Source organism: Lycium ferocissimum, chromosome 8 (genome assembly GCF_029784015.1).
Source record: "Lycium ferocissimum isolate CSIRO_LF1 chromosome 8, AGI_CSIRO_Lferr_CH_V1, whole genome shotgun sequence".
Taxonomy (NCBI): Eukaryota; Viridiplantae; Streptophyta; class Magnoliopsida; order Solanales; family Solanaceae; genus Lycium; species Lycium ferocissimum.
The window spans coordinates 23,385,174-23,404,500 of record NC_081349.1 but is presented as its reverse complement, the minus strand read 5'-3'; the positions used below and the strand labels follow the sequence as shown (position 1 = coordinate 23,404,500).

Below are 19,327 nucleotides of genomic sequence, written 5' to 3'. Positions count from 1 at the left end.
ATGATAGTTAAATGATCGCTCATGAAATTTACCCCTTATTTTGAATAAAATATTTGATGGCAAGTTTTGGAAGAAAAATAAAAATTTAACTGTAATAAGTACTCCCTCCGTCCCAAAAAGATTGGTATTTTTCGAGAGTCAAACTTCTTAATTTTGACTGTGTGTTTGAACATAGAATCTTTAAATTTTTCGATTTTTTTTTTTTTACATATTTAGAAATTACGTAAAAAGTACTATAAGTCACCATAATTAATAATTTAAAGTATTTAAAAGATATATGAAAAAATTACGGTCAAAGAACAACTCGTTTGACTCTCGAAAAGTGAAAAGTGTCACTCGTTTTGAAGGTAAATTTCACTTAATAAGTGTCACCTTAGCCAAAAACAAGCATATTAAGAAACCAATGATGAAGTGTAAAGTTTACCAATTACCCTTATGTAAAAAGATATTATTTTTTCCTCTTGATGATTAGAGCATGCACAAGTAGTTCATCTTTTGACATTGAGAATCCAATCATCATCATCTAGAGTGCTACTACTTCTTTTGCTTCTTACTAATCTTATCTTCCACAGGCCAAAACTTTCATTTTCAGGTGAACCCAAAATTTGACATTGTGAATCCAACTTTTGGCCTTGAATAAAGAAACTTGTCATTTTTTGTCCAAGGGCAAAGAAGGAAAAAACTAGTCAATATACGACTATTGGTATCACCATGCGACACTTATTATGGGGCGACAAAAAAATGCTAATTATTACTTATTATGGAAAAGGAGTGACGTTAGTTTTGTGCACTTTTGACAAAAGAGTGATAATCCTGGACTGACGCCAAGTTTCTCAACTGTATTTGCTAAAATTTTAGTTCATGCTTCATTGCACTTAACCATTAACTAAAGATTTTAAAGAGAAAAAAAGTTAAAATAGAATAACCATCTATGATATGTTTTTCTCTTAGTTTGTCTGTGTTGCGTGACGTTCGCCGGCCTTACTAAAATTCGCATTCATTCTCATTTTGCAGGTTCAACATTGTTGGTCAGGTACTCGTATTTGCATTTACAATTCTAAAATTAGTATCTAACAGGGTTCAATTAGCTTCGTCACCAATATATAGAACAACAGTACTAATCAACGATAAAAATATCTGATTGCAGTGGGCTCTCACAACAAGTATTGATTTCTCACTAGCACAGTTAGTTCAGGTGATGATTCTCCTTAGCACTGGAGGAAACAATGGAGGCGGATATATGATCTCTAAATATGTGGTTATGGCTCTCCACGGCGTATTTCTTCTAATACATGCTATATTAAATAGCCTTCCTATCTCAATGTTGTCGTTCCTCGGACAAGTTGGCGCTGCAGCCAATTTTTTCGGTATATAATACAACTCCTACTTTTCTCTGTTCCAACCTCACAATTAACAGAACACTCTCCTTTGCATATGACTTAAATATGCGATTGCAGACAGTAAGCGGCAAGAGAGGCTCATCGTCACGATCCACCGAGAGATTGAAATTTTTCGCTCTGATTTGTTAAAAGGAAAAAACAGAACACTCTGCTTTCACTCAGCTCTAAGTTAATGATTACAGGTTGCTTTCTCATGATCGTGATTCCAGCTGTTGCAACTGAAAGAGCTAGTGCTGAGTTTGTGTTTACCAACTTCAATACGGAGAATGAGGACGGAATAAACAATAGCTTCTACATTTTCGTCTTGGGACTTCTTATGAGCCAATATACATTGACAGGTTATGATGCTTCTGCCTATATGGTGAGTTGTGCTTACTCTCTATTTGTCGTCCTAATTGTTTACCTCTTATCTTAATTTTTCCGCTCACTACTAAAAACACGCGTTATTCCCAGGGAAAAAAAAAAACCACGTTGGTAGGGAAAACCAAAGGACACCTTCTAAATTTTCCGATAGCCTCCATCGGTTAATTAAACTAAAAAGAAGACTGTATTTTCTGACAACCGGGGAAAAAATAAAAAATACCAATGGTTTTCTTAAATTCGTTTTTTTTTCTTTAAAAAAAACTTCATTCGTTTTTCGATAGGCTCTGTCGGTTATCTTAACGAAATACACGTGGTATTTCCTCTCGGAAAAACATAATTTTTTAGTAGTGTTAGTTTCTGGTTCAAAGTGATTCTCTTCTTTTTATCCTGTTTGTTCTTATTGATATCTTTGTGTAGTCAGAGGAAACTAAAGATGCAGATAAGAATGGGCCACAAGGTATTGTAAGTGCCATTGGCATAGCAGTTATTGCAGGATGGGCTTATGTACTTGGTATAACATTTGCAGTTAGGGATATCCCGAATCTACTGAGTGAAAATAATGATTCGGGTGGTCACGCTGTTGCTCAAATATTTTACGAGGCGTTCATGAGTAGATATGGCAGCAGCGTTGGCGCTGTAATTTGCTTAGGTATAATTGGACTTGCCGTATTCTTTGCTGGTATGAGCTCACTAACTAGCAACTCAAGGTAAATGTGTTTGGCTAGAGATTCTCCTTGTGCTGTAACTCAAACTTTGGTCTTTATCCGGACCTAGGAGGGGCAAACGGGCGGGTCAGATCGGATATGGGCTGGTCAAAATTAGGTTAAACAAAAACAGTTTACTTTTTCATATTGACAAAAGAAGGCGAAGACTTTTTTCGTTAATTGCATGAGCTAGCTAGCAAGCCAGCAATCTCCCCCTTACTCACCTCAACATCTATAAGAAAAGATCTCAGCAATCTCCCGCTTACTCACCCCAACATCTATAAGAAAAGATCTTTCTCCTTTTCGTTTCATAATAACTTAGTAAGCATCCAGCTCATCCGGAGCTGGACAGAATATTCGATCTGCCCATATTTAACAAGGATAAAAAATGGATTAACTGGCATATTATCGGATAATATGGATATCCACAGTCAGATGAGAGCACAAGCTAAAAGCCAAAATGAGCTTAGACTCCAGAAAGCAAGAACTTGTGAAATAACAAGCAGACAAATGAGTATTGATATCTATATTATCCAACTGAATATCCATTTTTAGTGGATACTATGGATACTATCCATATTTGATCCATCTTCAAAAAGTCAGTTATCCAACCAATAATTAATGGGTCAGAGTGGATGCTCACTTGTTTTTTTTAACCATTTTCCCAGCCCTATCCGGATCCGATGAAAAAAATGGGATCACTTCTTATGGACACGTTGAGAATGATTATGATCTAGTTCGTGGCCTATTAGAAGATTCTGTACACGAGCCAGTGAGGCTTTATGCTTGTGTTTATTTTTTTTGCAGGATTGCTTATGCCTTCTCAAGAGACGGAGCAATGCCATTATCGTCACAGCTTCAGAAAGTGAACAAGCAGGAGGTTCCGATAAATGCAGTCTGGATGTCTGCTTTTGTAGCGTTTTGCATGGCGTTGACGGTACAAATTCTCATACTTTTGTTTTCTTGATTACTACATATATTTTCTTGATTTATATAGGTTCTTTAGTTTCACTCCCCTGCGAAATTTGTTTTTGTGTCTTTCTATTGAAATTGAAGTCTCTTGGAAGCTTGGTAGCATTTCAAGCCATGACATCAATAGCAACGATCGGGCTTTATGTTGCTTACGCCATACCGATCTTATTAAGGTTGACTCTAGGTCGAAAGACCTTCACTCGAGGGCGTTTTAACTTGGGGAGATACGGGACCATTATAGGTTGGATATCAGTACTGTGGGTCGCGCTCATCTCCGTGCTCTTCTCTCTGCCTGTTTCCTACCCTATTACAGATCAAACTCTCAACTACACTCCCGTTTTAGTTGGAGGCGTTCTCATTCTAGTCGTTTCTACGTGGAACTTCAGTGGTAGGCATTGGTTTAAAGGGCCTATAAAGAATATCGACGATAGCTCTAAGGAAGACGCGTAGAAACTATAATTTTTGTAACTGAACACTGTTGAATTGTATATTCATATTGTATATTCGTCCTACATTTGCCCTCGTTTTCCCTTTTTATTGTGATAGTTTTTGCTATAATTGTTTGCATTTCTGGACTAAGTTCCTGTAGTGAAAATTGAGGATGAGACCATTAGAAATTCACTAATCTTCTGTGATAAGGGCTCAAGTTCTATTCTGTTCTTATATATACTTCTACATTGTTGAAGCCCTTGATCTCTTATGTGAGAGGGTAATTTATACTAAGAGATGCACTAACATTTACTTAGGTTTCTTTTTCATTCATTTACTTAGGTTTCTTTTTCATTCTTTAATTCATACTACAACAACAACAAACCTAGTCTGATCCCATAAGTGGGGCTTGGGGAGGGTAGGATGTACGCAAATCTTACCCCTATATTTGTGAGGTAGAGAGGTTGTTTCCCGTAGACCCTCGGCTCAAAAAAAGTACCTAGATTCTTTAATTCATACTATTCGTTCGCAAAAAATCGAGAAAAGAAATGGCACTAATATCTACAAGTTTTGAAATAAAACAGATGATTGTTTGAGTTCTACATAAGCCAATATCACAATAGTTCAATGAAAAACTATCAAACATCTTTCTTACCAGTGTGATCGCCTATGACGTAGGGCCTACAGATAAGGGCGCATCAAAGAGAAGCATCGACAGTCTTCTAGGCTGGCAAGCTTCTAAAGAAGGGGTTTTTGCATCAATGCAGCCATTCTTTCGTTTACATATTGAAATATAAATTGCCTTTTGCACAAAAGGTATCATATGTTCGTAATGATAAACGTGAAGCAACTGACATATACCTTGTCTTGGAAATGAACATGCATAAAACAGGGATATCATTTCACAATCAATTTTTCTGAAAATTAAACGATGAGGATTCCACAATATACTGACATATACCTTGTCATGGAATGAACATGCGTAAAACAGGGATATCATTTCACAATCAATTATTCAGAAAATTAAACGATGAGGATTCCACAATATATTTTGAAAATACTTGCTTAAGATCACTCTGAAGGGGAGCCTTGGAGCAACCGTAAATTTGTTTTCGTATGACCTATAGGTCACTGGTTTGAGCGATGGAAGCAACCACTAATGCTTGCACTAGGGTAGACTGTCTACATCATATTCCCTGGGGTGCAGGCCTTCCCCGGACCTTGCTAACACGGAATGCTTTGTGCGATGGGCTGCCCTTTTTGTCCTTAAGATTACTTAATTTTAAAAAATTCTGGTTTCTTGCCTGATTAAAAGCTCTTTCTGCTTTAGTATGATTAAAAAAAAAGTATAATATGATTAACCTTCTTTACCATTTGGAGACAATAAAATAATCCATGTAGTTATGCTTGTATCAAGGTATTTCCTCTGTTTCTTTTTGGGCAATTTGCAGGATTGCCCTTCGCTGGGGTGGTCTTTAATTTTTGGCCTTTGCTAAAAGTTCCTTGGTTTCGGGTTCGAACCCCTGCTCAGTCAAATTTTTTTTAAAAAAAATCGCAAGACAGAGTTTTAAACTCTACTTTAAGACAAAATTTTCGGCCTTCAAATCAATATTCTAGTTTTTCGATGGTAAGGAAATAAAATATAATTATAGAGGACATATACATGGTCTTATGCATTTTTTTATGATTATAAAATAAAATCCTCAATCATTGTAAAATATAATTTGGTTAATTTAGCCTTCTAATCAATATTCTAGTTTTTTGATGGTAAGGAAATAAAATATAATTATAGAGGACATACACATGGTCTTATGCATTTTGCAAAATTTCGGGCAAAACTCTGCCTTAAGGCAGAATTTTACCTTATGCATTTTGCAAAATTTCAAGCAAAATTCTGTCTTGCGAAATTTCTTATTTTTTTTTTAATTGAACTGGGATTCGAACCCAGAACCTCGGAATATTAGGAGAAGGGCAAAAATTAAAGACCACCAATTTGAGGGGCAAATATTAAAGACCACCCCAAAAGAAGGGAGATCCGCCAAAAAAAAATGTTTCTTTTTAGGAAAATTTACTTGTTATAGCTACTTTTACTACCTATTTAATGTTAATAACTACCTTTTATTAAAATTAATAATAATAGCTAATTAATTTTCTAAATTGCCCATTATAGATACAACAAGAATTTCCACTTATCACCACAAATACACCGTAAATAAAGGGAAACGCTATCTCATCTTCCCATTTTTGAAACGCACGTAATATACTTTAGTTTCTCTCTCCCTTTCCATTAATTTTAGCCTTTTTTTTCTCATCAGAATCTATCCATTACCATCAAGCACGATTCCACTACATTTACTGTGCCGAGATTCGTGGGTGGCTGTGTATTTGTGTAAGTTTTTCATTTTTTGTGTATTTTAGTCAACTTAATTCTATATTCTTGATCGTTTTCAAAATTATAACTTTCAATGCTTAGGGTTTCCCATTTTGAGTAGTGAAAATCATCAATTAATGGCGGATGAAAGCACATCTGGTAGGGTTACAAGAGGTATCCCACATACTCTTCAAAATTTAGATTCCCCTTCGTTTGATTTGGGTATTTCTCAAAGAACAACATGATGTTGATGCAAATTTTCCGGTGAGAAACTTGTTGCCGAAAGGAGATCTAAGAAAATCCATGATCCTTCCGTAATCGTAAATCCTTCAACCGTTAATTTGGAAAAAAAAAATGATTTTGATACCGCCACAAAGAGGAGAAAAACATCCGATGTTGCTTATAGTAGCAAAGGGAAAATGTTGTAGAGACAATTGCCTGAGAACAACAATTAACGATGAACAAGGTATTTTTTCATTTATTATATATATATTTTTTGTGAATAAAATTATATTGTACATGTTGCTCAAATTCGGTTAATGATTCATGTATTTTTGACCGCATCCGTAAGTATAGTTGCATGTATTTATTGATCCGAACATTTCATTAATAGAGGGATAGCATTCGTATGTATTTTTGTATTGTTTGAATTAGTTTTGTATATGAAACATACGTAGAATAACCATTTTTTGTTATCAACATCATGTATTTGTAATTCCTCACATTTATGTATTTTTTTCAATTTTAATAACAGGTTATGTATGTTTTAATAAGCAGGCATGTGTAAATGTCAAATAAAAGGGGTATTTGTTCAACTTTTGTCATCTAAACATCTTAATGACTGTGTTTTTGTTTGCATGTATTTATTGATCTGAACACTTCATATGGGATAGCATTCGCATGTATTTTTGTATCTCATGTGTTGCCATTCTATTCAAACTTTCGTGCCTCCAAATTAATGACCGGGTTTTTGTTTGCATGTATTTATTGATCCGAACACTTCATATGGGATAGCATTCGCATGTATTTTTGTATCTCATGTGTTGCCATTCTATTCAAACTTTCGTGCCTCCAAATTCCCGGTTAAACGTCCCCCCACTCAACCGATACGTTATGCTTCATATATGAACAATAACATTAATGATGAGTTGAAGGAAAACCGACCGATAGACAATTCAAGCTATTTTCCAAGACTCGTTTTTGGAAAATATATGCAGATGCAAGTTGATACCGAGGTGCAGTGGTCGCTTATTTAGGTGTTTTATGGTTAGGGAATCAAGCGTAGTAATAGCGATGCGTTTGTTATCGATATTAACGGGACGGAATTGACATTCGGTCTTTTTTGAATTTGCTTTAATTACCGGTTTGAAGTGTTACGGGATGAAATTGTTTTCGACGAGGGTCCTAATGTATTGTTGGATCAATATTTCGGTGGTTCTCGGTAATAGTGTTTTAAAGATGACTTTAAATAAGTGCTTTGAAGACAAGGATCGGGGTGTTGGTGATAACGTTGATTTAAGATGCCGTAAAGATTGCTATCCCGTATTTCATTCATAATTACATACTTTCAAGTGAAAAGAGGAACGTCACGCCCAAGACATCATTTTGACTTGGTGGAGAGTGAACAAGACAATGAATATACTTGGGGTAAGGAAGCATTCGATGATTTGATTAAGAGTATTCACCACAAGATGGACAAGCCGAAGCGCTTTATTGTCTACGGGGTTTCCCTTTTGCTATGCAAGTGTGGATATATGAGTGTCGCTCTAATGTTGACCCTAATTTAATGGTTAAAACCGAAGCCGAATCCCAAGAATGTTTAATCGGAGAACAAATAACCAAAAGCCATCGCTAACTACTTGATGTTGGGCATGTTTAAGGACGGTGAGGTAAAATACTTACATTAAATATATGCTTATCAACTAGTTTTTTTACACTTGCATTTTGCGTATTTTTGCTTCTGTGTATTTGTAAGATACAATTAGGTATTTTTTCAAAGAATCTCGGTCCGTCGTGTAGTTCTTTTTTTTTTTTTTCAAAGATTCTCGTCCGTGTGTATTTGTAAAATACACAGTAGTTCTGAACTTACAGTTCACAATACATTATGTGCAGGAGATTAGTTGTAAATTCAACAACATTGTTCCGACCATATCAGAGGTTGAGAAGCTTGGTCTGCGTGCATACCTGGCCAACAGACGTGCACCACCATCCCAAACACACCAAGAGGAGGAAAATGAATATGCAGATTTTACCACAACACCTCCCCATATTGCCGCTGCCAAGAAAACTCAAAAGAACGATGCTTCAAAATCTCCACCGCACAAGAAGCCCAGGAAGATGTTGACGGCAGCATTGCTTGGTCAGAAGCCACCAACCACAATCCCAAAAAAACCTACAGTTGGTCAATCATCTAAAAAATCTGATTCGGTGGTAGATAAGCCAGTTCAATCAAAGAAAAACGAAAAAGCGGCTCCAAGTGTCCACCGCGTTCCTGTTGACGATGTATCATTCAAGACATCGCCTGACCTCACAAGTTTGAGGCACGAACTTAATCAATTTAAGCAGAAGTAAGTTTTCTAATTTTATTTTGATATTCATCAAACTACAACAAACGAGGATTTTTACGATGAATTTGTTGTTTTTACCATTTAGGTGCTTGCTGAATTCAAGGATGTTTTTACTGAGCTCAAGGATCTTCGCAAAACTATTGATAAAAATTTCAAAAAAGTTTTGGAACATGTCAAAGGGAATCAAAACTCAGAAAAGGTAAAAAAATCAATAAATACATATTCAAACGATTGCCTTCAATGTGAAGTAGGAAGCATATGTATCTAACAAATACATATTTTTTTTTAGGATGATGACAAGAAACTCAAGTCCCTTTACATGATGGCAACTTACATCAACAAGCCGATGATTACATGGACCATGGTGACGATACTCACACGGGAGACCGATACGTGTGACGTGCATCCACAGAGGTATATGTTTTTTTTAGTGTATTTATGTATTTGTTATTGATATGAAAAACAGTAGTGTCATGTATTTTTTTTATGTACCGTTTTGTTTGACAAAGATGACTGTTCACTGTTTTCATTATGTATTTGTTTACTGCGTTTTTTTGCACGGATTGCCCTTCGTTTGGGGTGGTCTTTAAATTTTGCCCCTCAAATTTGTGATCTTTAAATTTTGCCCTTCATATTTGTGGTCTTTAAATTTTGCCCTTTGCTTGGAAAGATGAGCGAATACATGAAGTTCTGGGTTCGAACCCCCGATCAGGCATAAAATAAAAAAATAATTTCGCAAGACAGGATTGGGGGAGTGTATGCCGGATCCAAAGATACAATCTTTGAGAAAAAGTTAAAGTTATGCCGGATCCGGCATAACTAAATGTCTGCCCCTCAAGGCAAAGTCTGCCCCCTCCGGCAGACTTTTAGTTTTTTATCTATTAGATTCATATATTTTATATACTTTGGCCTGTGTTTTTTATAAGGAGAAGGGTCTTGCACCGGATATTCAAGTCGGTATTGGCAATGATAGCGCGATATACGCCGAAACCTTCAAGGAGGTGATCTTTTCAGAGAACCGAAGACTTCGTTGAACGTGCGGGGAAACATACTATGGAAGAGAAAAAATGTTCTGATGATTCAAATAATTCTGAGGTTCGATAACAACGAAGTCTGATTCACCCATTGTTTCTGTTTTAAAATGTATCATACAATTGATTGAATAATGTTTCTTTTTTGTATTTATTTTTGAGTAGATGATCGCACAGGTGCTAGCAAATATAGCAGAATCAGAAATGACTAACGAACAAGTTCAGGCAGATAAAACCGAGGAAAACACCAGCAATCGTCTTAGAACCCCAGTGCAAATAGCTTAACGCGCAAACCATTGTCTCGGGTTGTTGCTCGACGAGTATTTACCAAGCCAAACCCCGTGGAAAGAAATCATGTTACATCCATCACACACGAGCTACACGCCCCAAAAATACAAGTCTTCACCGTTTGTGACAGATTTTGGTATATATCTTCTTTTTAATTTACTAGTTTGTTTTTTTAATACGCAACTGTTAATGTTTAAAGACCAAATACACAGGTAGTAGTTCGGGAAAGAATCATGTACATGGGTTTGACAAAAAATATCCATTCCACATAGATCCCATTACGGTCCACTTGATGTACAGATGGTGAATGAATACCGTACTTGGCTTCGAAACGGTCTGCTTGTGAGGCACGATAGCAAGTATGTGTTTTTCTCATAGTTTTACATATAGTGATTCCGCATGATTTTTGTGAATAAGTTGAGGTATTTTGGTTTTTTTTGTTGGCGCAGAAAGAACTACGAAGACCATTACAAAAAAAAATGGCAGGTTTTGACAATGGAGTCAAATTCAATTTTGGCATCACAACTCACAATGATAAGAACTCGGTTTTACCCGTTATCGATGGATGGTCACTTTGGAATGACGAGGTGATTTTTTATCAAAGAACGATATGCCTATCAACTAGTTGTTTTACACATGCACTTGGTGTATTTTTAGCTATTCTGTATTTTACAAATACAGAATAGCTGGAAGTATTTTCAGGACATTCCTTCTGCTGTGTTTTTATAAAATACAGAGAGGTTCTGAAATTTACATTTTTGCTACTACAATGCTGTTTTACGTGTTTGACTGTGATCTAATTTATGTATTTTTTAACATAACCAAAGACATTGACGTCATTTTCTATTACTTTCTAAGAAAGGAAAGTATGACAAAAGGAACAATTTCGTATTCACCACGCTTGATCGCCTATTCAAGTGTGAATTGATGTGGTCCACCATGCATATCACAATGTTGAAACACGTACAAATGTGGCAACCGAAGAGCAAGTATTGATTGAGTATGTTAAGGGCCACAGTGCTTATTTCCAATGTCCCGTGGCATACCGTTGACAACGTGCTAATACCGGTGAATATACAAGAAGAAAATCATTGGTTATTGGTACTCCTTTCATTCAAGGACAGGTATTTTTAATGATGAATTAAATATTTTATCATTAGTTTTTCATTCATTATTTTACCGCTGAATTCTTCTTCTTTTTTTTTTTTTAAAAAAATGTACAGGCGTCTGTATGTTTACAACTCGTATCAATCATCCGGGCACAACGCAGTTGTTAGGAATGAAATAAAAAAGCTTGCTACACTGCTGCCACATTTCCTACATCTGGCCGATTCTATGTAAATCAAAAAAAGCATAGATTTGGTGAAAGACCCAAAGATATGCGGATAAGGGACAGATCGATATCCTTGAAGTTGTCTATGTTGATAACCCGTCAAAAAACCGCTGGTAGCACGTAAGTTATAGACATACATTTTTTAAAATATCATAGAGTATCAAATACATGATATATCATATCAATTTATTATTCTTATAAAATACATGAGTTATTTGAACTCGAGATACCTTGTTTAGAACTTGAAACATATATTTTCTAATAAAAGAATTTTTTTTTTTTTTTAGGGACTGTGGTGTTTTTGTGGCAGCGTATGCTGAGTATTTGACATCGGGTGAAAGGATTCCAGATGTCATTGATGCACACATGCAGCGTATGAGATACGGTGCACTCTTATGGGACTACGCTGAAGGCAAGGTTGCTGACAATGCAGAGAGTGATAATGAAGTTCCACCAAGACCGATCAGGCCACCAATCGATTATGACACTGTAGATGCAATTGATGTTTGATAAATACTATTCGTGCATTCCATGTTTTTTGTCCTTTTTTTCATTACAGCAAACAATCTGATGTTTTTTAGATGTATTTTGACTTATGTTGGATAATTATCATTTAACCAAAGTAATCTCAGTGGGTTTTATGTTCCATATGTTTGAAGTACTTAGTTCCATATATTGTCTAATAAATCTGAAGTTTTGAAAAAATAGAGTAAAATAGAGTAAAGTTAAAGTTATGCCGGATCCGGCATAACTAAATGTCTGCCCCTCAAGGCAAAAAAAAGCCCGGGCAGTACTTTTAGTTAAACATAACTAAAAGTCTGCCGGAGGGGGCATACAAAATTTAAACTTTGCCTTATAAGGCAACCGATAGTTTACTCATAACTGTGGTTTTGGACCAAAAAAAAGTTCTGTGGTTTATAAAGATGCTTTAAGGATTAATTGGCTCTAAATATGGACTTGAAGTGATCTCGCTTTGTTTAGATTCTAAAGAGTGTACATATTTGAAGGCATCAGGAAGATATTATGTGGGAATTGAAAAAGAAATTAAGTACATCACCGATTCAATATTTACATAGGTTTGTCCTGATGTTTGTAACTCGTTCTAACACAAAAGTGGTTAAAAAAAAAAAATACATATATATGCTTCAAGACAAAGTTTGCTCATAAGGCATAAGTATGCCCCATCGCATAAGTTAAAAACTTTTATGCCGGACCAAGATAACTTTGTGAAGGAATTATCAAAGTTATGCCGAACCCGATACTTATGCCAAGTCTGCCCATAAGGCATAAGTATGCCGGTCCGCATAACTTTGATAATTCCTTCACAAAGTTATGCGCTTGGGGGCATACTTTTAACGGGCAAACTTTAGATACTCGGACCCAGATAACTTTGTGAAGGAATTGTCAAAGTTATTGTAATTCCATCTCCGGATACTTATGCCAAGTAACTTAAATTTAAATACTTGCCACACGAATTTTTTTTAAAATTTTCCCATCAACAAATCATCGCATAAGTATGCCGGTCCATTAAACATACACTTTGGTATTTCCTTAACAAAAGTACGTCCATGATATGGATACCTACACAAATGTATAATGCGTAGCGAAATTTAAACTTGCCTTGCGAATTTTTTTTAAAATTTTACACAAATTTATGCGTTGACGGTTCTACCTGCAAAAATAAATATTACATGTTTTTTGAATTGCCCCCAGGAACACAAAAACCATGTATGTTCTATTACAGTTTAAACAATTTTCAGAAGGCCAATAAATACATAATTTTAAGTTGACATTACCAGCACAACTACGATCCTCCAATCCAACAAAATTCCAAAATAAAAACAACTTTATCATTTTTGCAGATATAATATGTATGTTAGTTTACCAATTACGCATTATTTTTTGATATTGAAAAAAACACCATACGTATCGTGAAAAAAAATTCAATTAAGATCATTTTGAATGGGACATTCATTTCATTGCAAAAATTTATATAGTACTACAACAAGTGTCAATGGAATTTTTTGACACAAGTGTTCAAATACCTAAATAACCAATCTATCTTCGGTAAAAAAGTTAAATTGATAGGAACACAAGGAAAATTCACTTCCTCGCAGGCTCAAAACTACATGAACGTCTCGTCAGGCCCAAGTTGTCCACAAGTACTGCAAGCATGTCTGCCCTTTCCAAACAACAATTCACTTAAAGGCTTATCACGCCTCTTCTTTGGCCTACCAGGCGGTCTCTTGTATCTTGGGGGCAAAACAACATCCTCCAAGATGTGGTTGGGAATGTTCCATTCACGCTCGTCGGGTAGAGGATCCACCGGTATATCATATGTCTTCAACACGGTCGCCGGTTTGAACAAATCGAGCAATAATCCTCAAGAACCAGATTTTTCTTTTTTAATGACAAAACCTATGCATGCGGGCAGGGATTTCATCTAGTTGAAACATACGACAACCGCAAGTTTTGCTACTCAAATCAAGAATGAATCGTCGTCCTCCATCATGTACCGTGTACACAAATTCTCGTTGACGGTTCTACCCGCAAAATAAATATTACATGTATTTGTTATTGGAACAATCGTAATTTTAAAATAAATGAAAAAATCATTAAACAAATACATATCAATTTTCAAAGATTCATCGTAATTTACATTAACAATAACTGTTCATGGATACCAAATACACAAATGTATAATGCGTAGAAACGCAGTCAAAATTTTAAAAAAAATTCGCAAGGCAAGTTTAAATTTCGCTATGCCGGACCCGGCATACTTTTGTGAAGGAAATACCAAAGTTATGCCGGACCCGGCATACTTATGCCTTGTGGGCAGACTTGGCATAAGTATGCCGGGTCCGGCATAACTTTGATAATTCCTTCACAAAGTTATGCCGGGTCCGGCATAAAAGTTTGCCCATTACAAGTTTGTCAAATAAATTATTACACGCATTAAAATGAAACGTACCGTCATTCGTAGAGATAGATACTCGTTGATCGATAGCATCTCCTGAAACTTTTTACCGAGTGTAGTGAACGTGTATGTTCCATTTCTCCGGTTATTGTAATTCCATCTCCCAAACATCCTTCTAACTTCTTCGAGAAAGTCATATATAGGCAGTTCTCTAGCTGCAAGAAGATGTCGGTTAATGCACTCTGCTATATTAGAAGTCATTGTCCACCCTGCTTAACGTATGCATACAATCTAGCCCACTTGTCTCTACCAAATTTTTTTCCAAATACTCCACCACACGCATATCTACCTTTTGAACCTTTCCCATCAACTCATCGAAATCATCCTGCGTGTATGCCTTTGCCATGGAATAAAAAACAGGACTCAACACATCATGGCTCTTCTTGTATTTCTTACATACATTACCCCACAGATGCCAAATACATGCATAATGTGCAACTTCTGGATAAATTCTACAAACAAATTTTTATTTATACTTTCATGCCTATCTGATACGATACACATATTCTCTCTGATTCCATATGATTCTCTGAAACGCTCAAAAAACCACGTCCATGATCTGTCATTCTCAGAATCAATCACACCATATGCTAAGGGAAGTATGTTGCCATGGAGATACAGTACGAAGAAAAAAAAATATAATACATTTTGTATTTGTCAAAAATATATAAAATATACATTGACATAATAAATTAATATGTATTTTTTGACATACCCGCACCATCTAATGTGCTTGCCGAGACAAATGTTCCATTGTATGGTGTTTTTAAGTGGCTTCCATCAACCACCACAATTGGCCGACAATAATCAAAGCCTTTGATAAATGCATATAGTGCTATAAAAACATACGTAAATTCATTTTCGCGTGTTTTACGCATTCGATATGTGAACCCTAAGTCTTATCCAAAATGTATAGATATCCGGGTAGTCTTTTATAAGAATCACCGCTCACCCATTAAATCGTTCATCGCCCTTTCTTTGGCCCGCCAAGCAACCATGTACGACACATCCATTCCGAATTCATTTTTGACGTCCTCCGCAATGTCTTTAGGCGTATATTTCCTCTTATGATTTGATATTTTTGGTTTGACAATCCCACTTATCAACCGACTTGTAGCTTGGCATTGGGAATAAACCTTTTCCTTCAATGGACATGTATGTTTGTCTTGAAACTCCCTAACTCTAAACATTCCTGACTTACCGACACTTGACGCCCTGAATTTCCAATCACACTCTCTTCGATACGCACACAAGAGTGTAGCTACAACAAAAAAATAAAAGAAATAATAAAAAAAACACATTCATGTAAAATACATCGTAGTGTATTTATGCTTGTTTTAAAAAGCCAAAGGACATGCAGATGAGTACCTTTACCATATGTAAATAAGTTAATCAAATGCAAACCAGACCAAATACATTATTTATGAATACAAATACATACAGATCAGTATTGATTCTACTTTATAATAAACATACACATGCTGAGAAATACTTCCACTCGTACAAACTAACAAACATGCATCGTCACGTTCAAATACATAACAACACACAATTGCAAAATACATAAACAAATGCATATTTAGTACCTTATTGCATTGCTCCTTTCTCGTCCGATAGTTGAACCTATTCGTAATTGCATAGTTCACCATCACGATTTTAATGTATCTTTATCCTTGTATACTTGATCGACGGCAACTACTTTTTGGTTCTTGTCATCAATAACCATACCCTTGTTGTTTTCGAATAACAAATCAGCCTTTCCACAACTTGATGATGCAAAATCATGGGAACCAACTGTTTGATTCGTGTATCCGATTTGCAAATAATTACCTTCAACACAACTCTCATCCGATATACATATCTCCATGATTTTATCAGTTGTAATGATACATAATGGGTACATTGGTAATGATTTGTTCTCCTTCTTCGCCCACATACACCCTAACACCCATGTCATTGTGAATTTCCATTGGAATATAATCACCTTCAACCATGTATTTTATGCTTATGTTTTTCATTTTCGTGTCCAAATTCAATTGTGTTGCAACCGTTTGTAACAATTCCTCATACGTCGAATACTCCTTGAAAGTCACAAAGATCAATTTTGTAATTGACGTATTTATTCTCGTCGTTCCAAATACCAGAGTGTCTAATCAATGATGAAATATTGGCCATTTCATAAAAAAAAAGTTCCTTGAATCACTGTGTCGACATAAACCTGTAATATGTATGCCCTACATAAGATTCACGTTCAAATTTAAATAATTCATACAAATTAGAATTACTCACTAATTATTAAAATATAACATACACATATTGAATTACACTTCAGAATACATAGATTAGCATGAAAAAATAGTTGACAAATACATAGTTTAGATAGTTCAGAAATACAAAGTTATGCCGGTGGGGGCATACTTTTAATGGGCAAACTTTTATGCCGGACCCGGCAAAACTTTGTGAAGGAATTATCAAAGTTATGCCGGACCCGGCATACTTATGCCAAGTCTGCCCACAAGGCATAAGTATGCCGGGTCCGGCATAACTTTGGTATTTCCTTAACAAAAGTATGCCGGGTCCGGCATAGCGAAATTTAAACTTGCCTTGCGAATTTTTTTTAAAATTTTGATGGACGTGTGATTGATTCTGAGAATGACAGATCATTCTCAGAATCAATACATAGTGAGGATATTGATGAAAACTTCGAAAAGTTATTGGAACGTGTAAAAGAGAAAACATATTTCAATATAACATACACATATTGTTACACTTCAGAAATACTTAGTTTTAGCTTCAGAAAAATAAAAGATATGAACTGGATCCTTTTTTTTTTGGATTCCTAACAATTCATGTACATTAACATACTTACAATAAGATTACATTATTATTTTCGAATATCGGTGATGAAGACAATCAAATCAAAAAAAAAAAAAAAAAAAATCAGAAGAAATAAACAACTTTGACATTATGATCCAAGAAAACAATTGAAATCACATAAATAGAAATTGAATATACGAAATTTGTGAAATCAAAAACGGTCTTTTTGCACGAATTACCTGATGATTGTCGTGTTTGTTACTGCATTTTCAGATGTGTTGAAGATTTATTTTTGAATTTTGAATTTTCACGTTATTGATCGTTGAACAATGAATGGAAGAAGAGAATCGTTTAAGGTAAGGGGATATTACAAATAATTATGTGGAAAGGAAGTTAAAAAATATATTGAATTCGCATTTAATATCACCACGTTTAGAGGCTAAAATAAAGGAAGTCGTTCCCTTATTTACCGTATGCTCATGTATTTGCCGACAAGAAATACATCCGAAAACATACACAAATCAATCCGATTTTTTAGCTACGAATTGTAATATTAAAAAGGGTAGTTACAAATGGTAGGAAGCTACAATAAGGTAGTCATTTGAGAAATTTTATTTTGTTAAATGAGGATATTTTTTATCTGAATCGTATAGGGTATTATTTGGACCTTTTCCCTGGTTTTAACAAGGTTACAAAGTTACTTTTGCCAAATAATTGTCGAACTGGAAAAAAATACCATTGAAATTGGTACACTACTTTTATGGAAATAGAATTAATGTATTGTCAAGTATTACTCCTAGTAGAATTGGAAAAAGACCACGGAAACCAACCCAAATATGGAGAGACCTGTAACATTCGACTTTTATTTGTAGTTTATAGCAATACAATTAATATTAGGTTAATTTCTTCTTGTTTTCTCTATCGGCTTTGCAGCAGCAACATGGAACGGATCCCTGAAAACTTGAATTTCGGAGTTCAACTCGGAGATGACATAGTATTTGAGATACTAACATGGCTCCCCGCTAAGTCTCTAATGCGATTCAGGTGCGTTCTTAAAGCTTGGAACACTTTGATACGATGCGATCCTGACTTTGTCAAGTCCCACATTGCTCGTTCTCATGCTCGTCCCTCTGCCACTCACCTCTTGTTTCAACTGTTTATTACTCCTCATGTTCTCCAAACAACACACGGACTAGAAAGATTTCCTTTACAGCTCGCGCCTCATCATTATTCAGACACAATATCGGAGATCATTACGTGCTCAAATCATTGCAACGGCCTTGTTTGTTTTTATTCTTATAAAGATAGGTCTCGAGTTTATAATAGGTCTCAAATTTATTACTTATACAATGTCACTACGGGGGAGATCAAAGCTTTGCCATCCTCTCTAATAAATTGTTCTGGGCATACTTGTAAGATGCTTCTGGGATTTGATATGGTCATGGAAAGATACAAGTTGCTTCATGTTCTCAACTACAATAGTTGGCCAACGGTGGAGATTCTAACTCTAGGAACGAACTCTTGGAGAGAAATAGAATTAATTCCTAGAAAGTCTTTACGAAAATATTTTGCTGGGGATTGTATTTTCCTCGATGGGATACTTTATTGGAGGAAATATTCATCCAATAATTCCTTGAACTACTTCGACTTCATAAAGGAGAAGTTTGGGATTCTTTCACCCCCAGAACACATCAATACAAAACCAACTACATTGTGGGAAAAACTGCCTTTGTATTCACCTTTCCGCAATAGATATGAGAAGTGTCACTTGATATCGGACGAGGTCAACAAGGTTTTTATGAAATTTAACTCTGATGATCCCAATTTGAAAAAGGTTGCCACCTTGCAGCTTGAACCAGAAATGAGTGACGAGACAGAGTATGTGTTAGCTACATCAAGCTTTATTGGTGCCCCTGCTATATTGATGTTCCCCAATGGTTTACGGTTTAGACGTGCAAGCAGTTTTGTTGAGAACATTATCCCATTATCATTTATTGATGAGGTTTAAGTTTGAAAATCAAATTAGAGAACTCGAGATTTTGTTTGTTTGGTGTTCTCCAATCGTTTTCGACAAC

General features: G+C 35.5%; 2 protein-coding genes across 2 annotated transcripts in view; both read left to right on the top strand.

Moving 5' to 3' along the window:
• Positions 1-4,060, top strand: part of LOC132067610 (amino-acid permease BAT1 homolog) — a 26,819-nt gene extending 22,759 nt beyond the window's left edge. The window contains exons 3-8 of the mRNA XM_059460889.1: positions 1,015-1,033; positions 1,148-1,367; positions 1,583-1,761; positions 2,181-2,470; positions 3,275-3,404; positions 3,524-4,060. Coding sequence (XP_059316872.1) covers positions 1,015-1,033; positions 1,148-1,367; positions 1,583-1,761; positions 2,181-2,470; positions 3,275-3,404; positions 3,524-3,889 — 1,204 coding nt within the window. The 3' untranslated portion in view covers positions 3,890-4,060. The remainder of the gene's footprint in view (positions 1-1,014; positions 1,034-1,147; positions 1,368-1,582; positions 1,762-2,180; positions 2,471-3,274; positions 3,405-3,523) is intronic.
• Positions 4,061-18,192: 14,132 nt separating this feature from the next.
• On the top strand, positions 18,193-19,260 carry LOC132066144 (putative F-box protein At5g42430). The gene has a single exon (XM_059459519.1). It carries the CDS (start codon positions 18,193-18,195, stop codon positions 19,258-19,260), a length of 1,068 nt encoding a protein of 355 aa, XP_059315502.1.
• Positions 19,261-19,327: the final 67 nt, after the last annotated feature.

Bases quoted from the DNA above. Each gene is read 5' to 3' on its own strand.
- LOC132066144 (XM_059459519.1), top strand. From the start codon at position 18,193: ATGGAACGGATCCCTGAAAACTTGAATTTCGGAGTTCAACTCGGAGAT.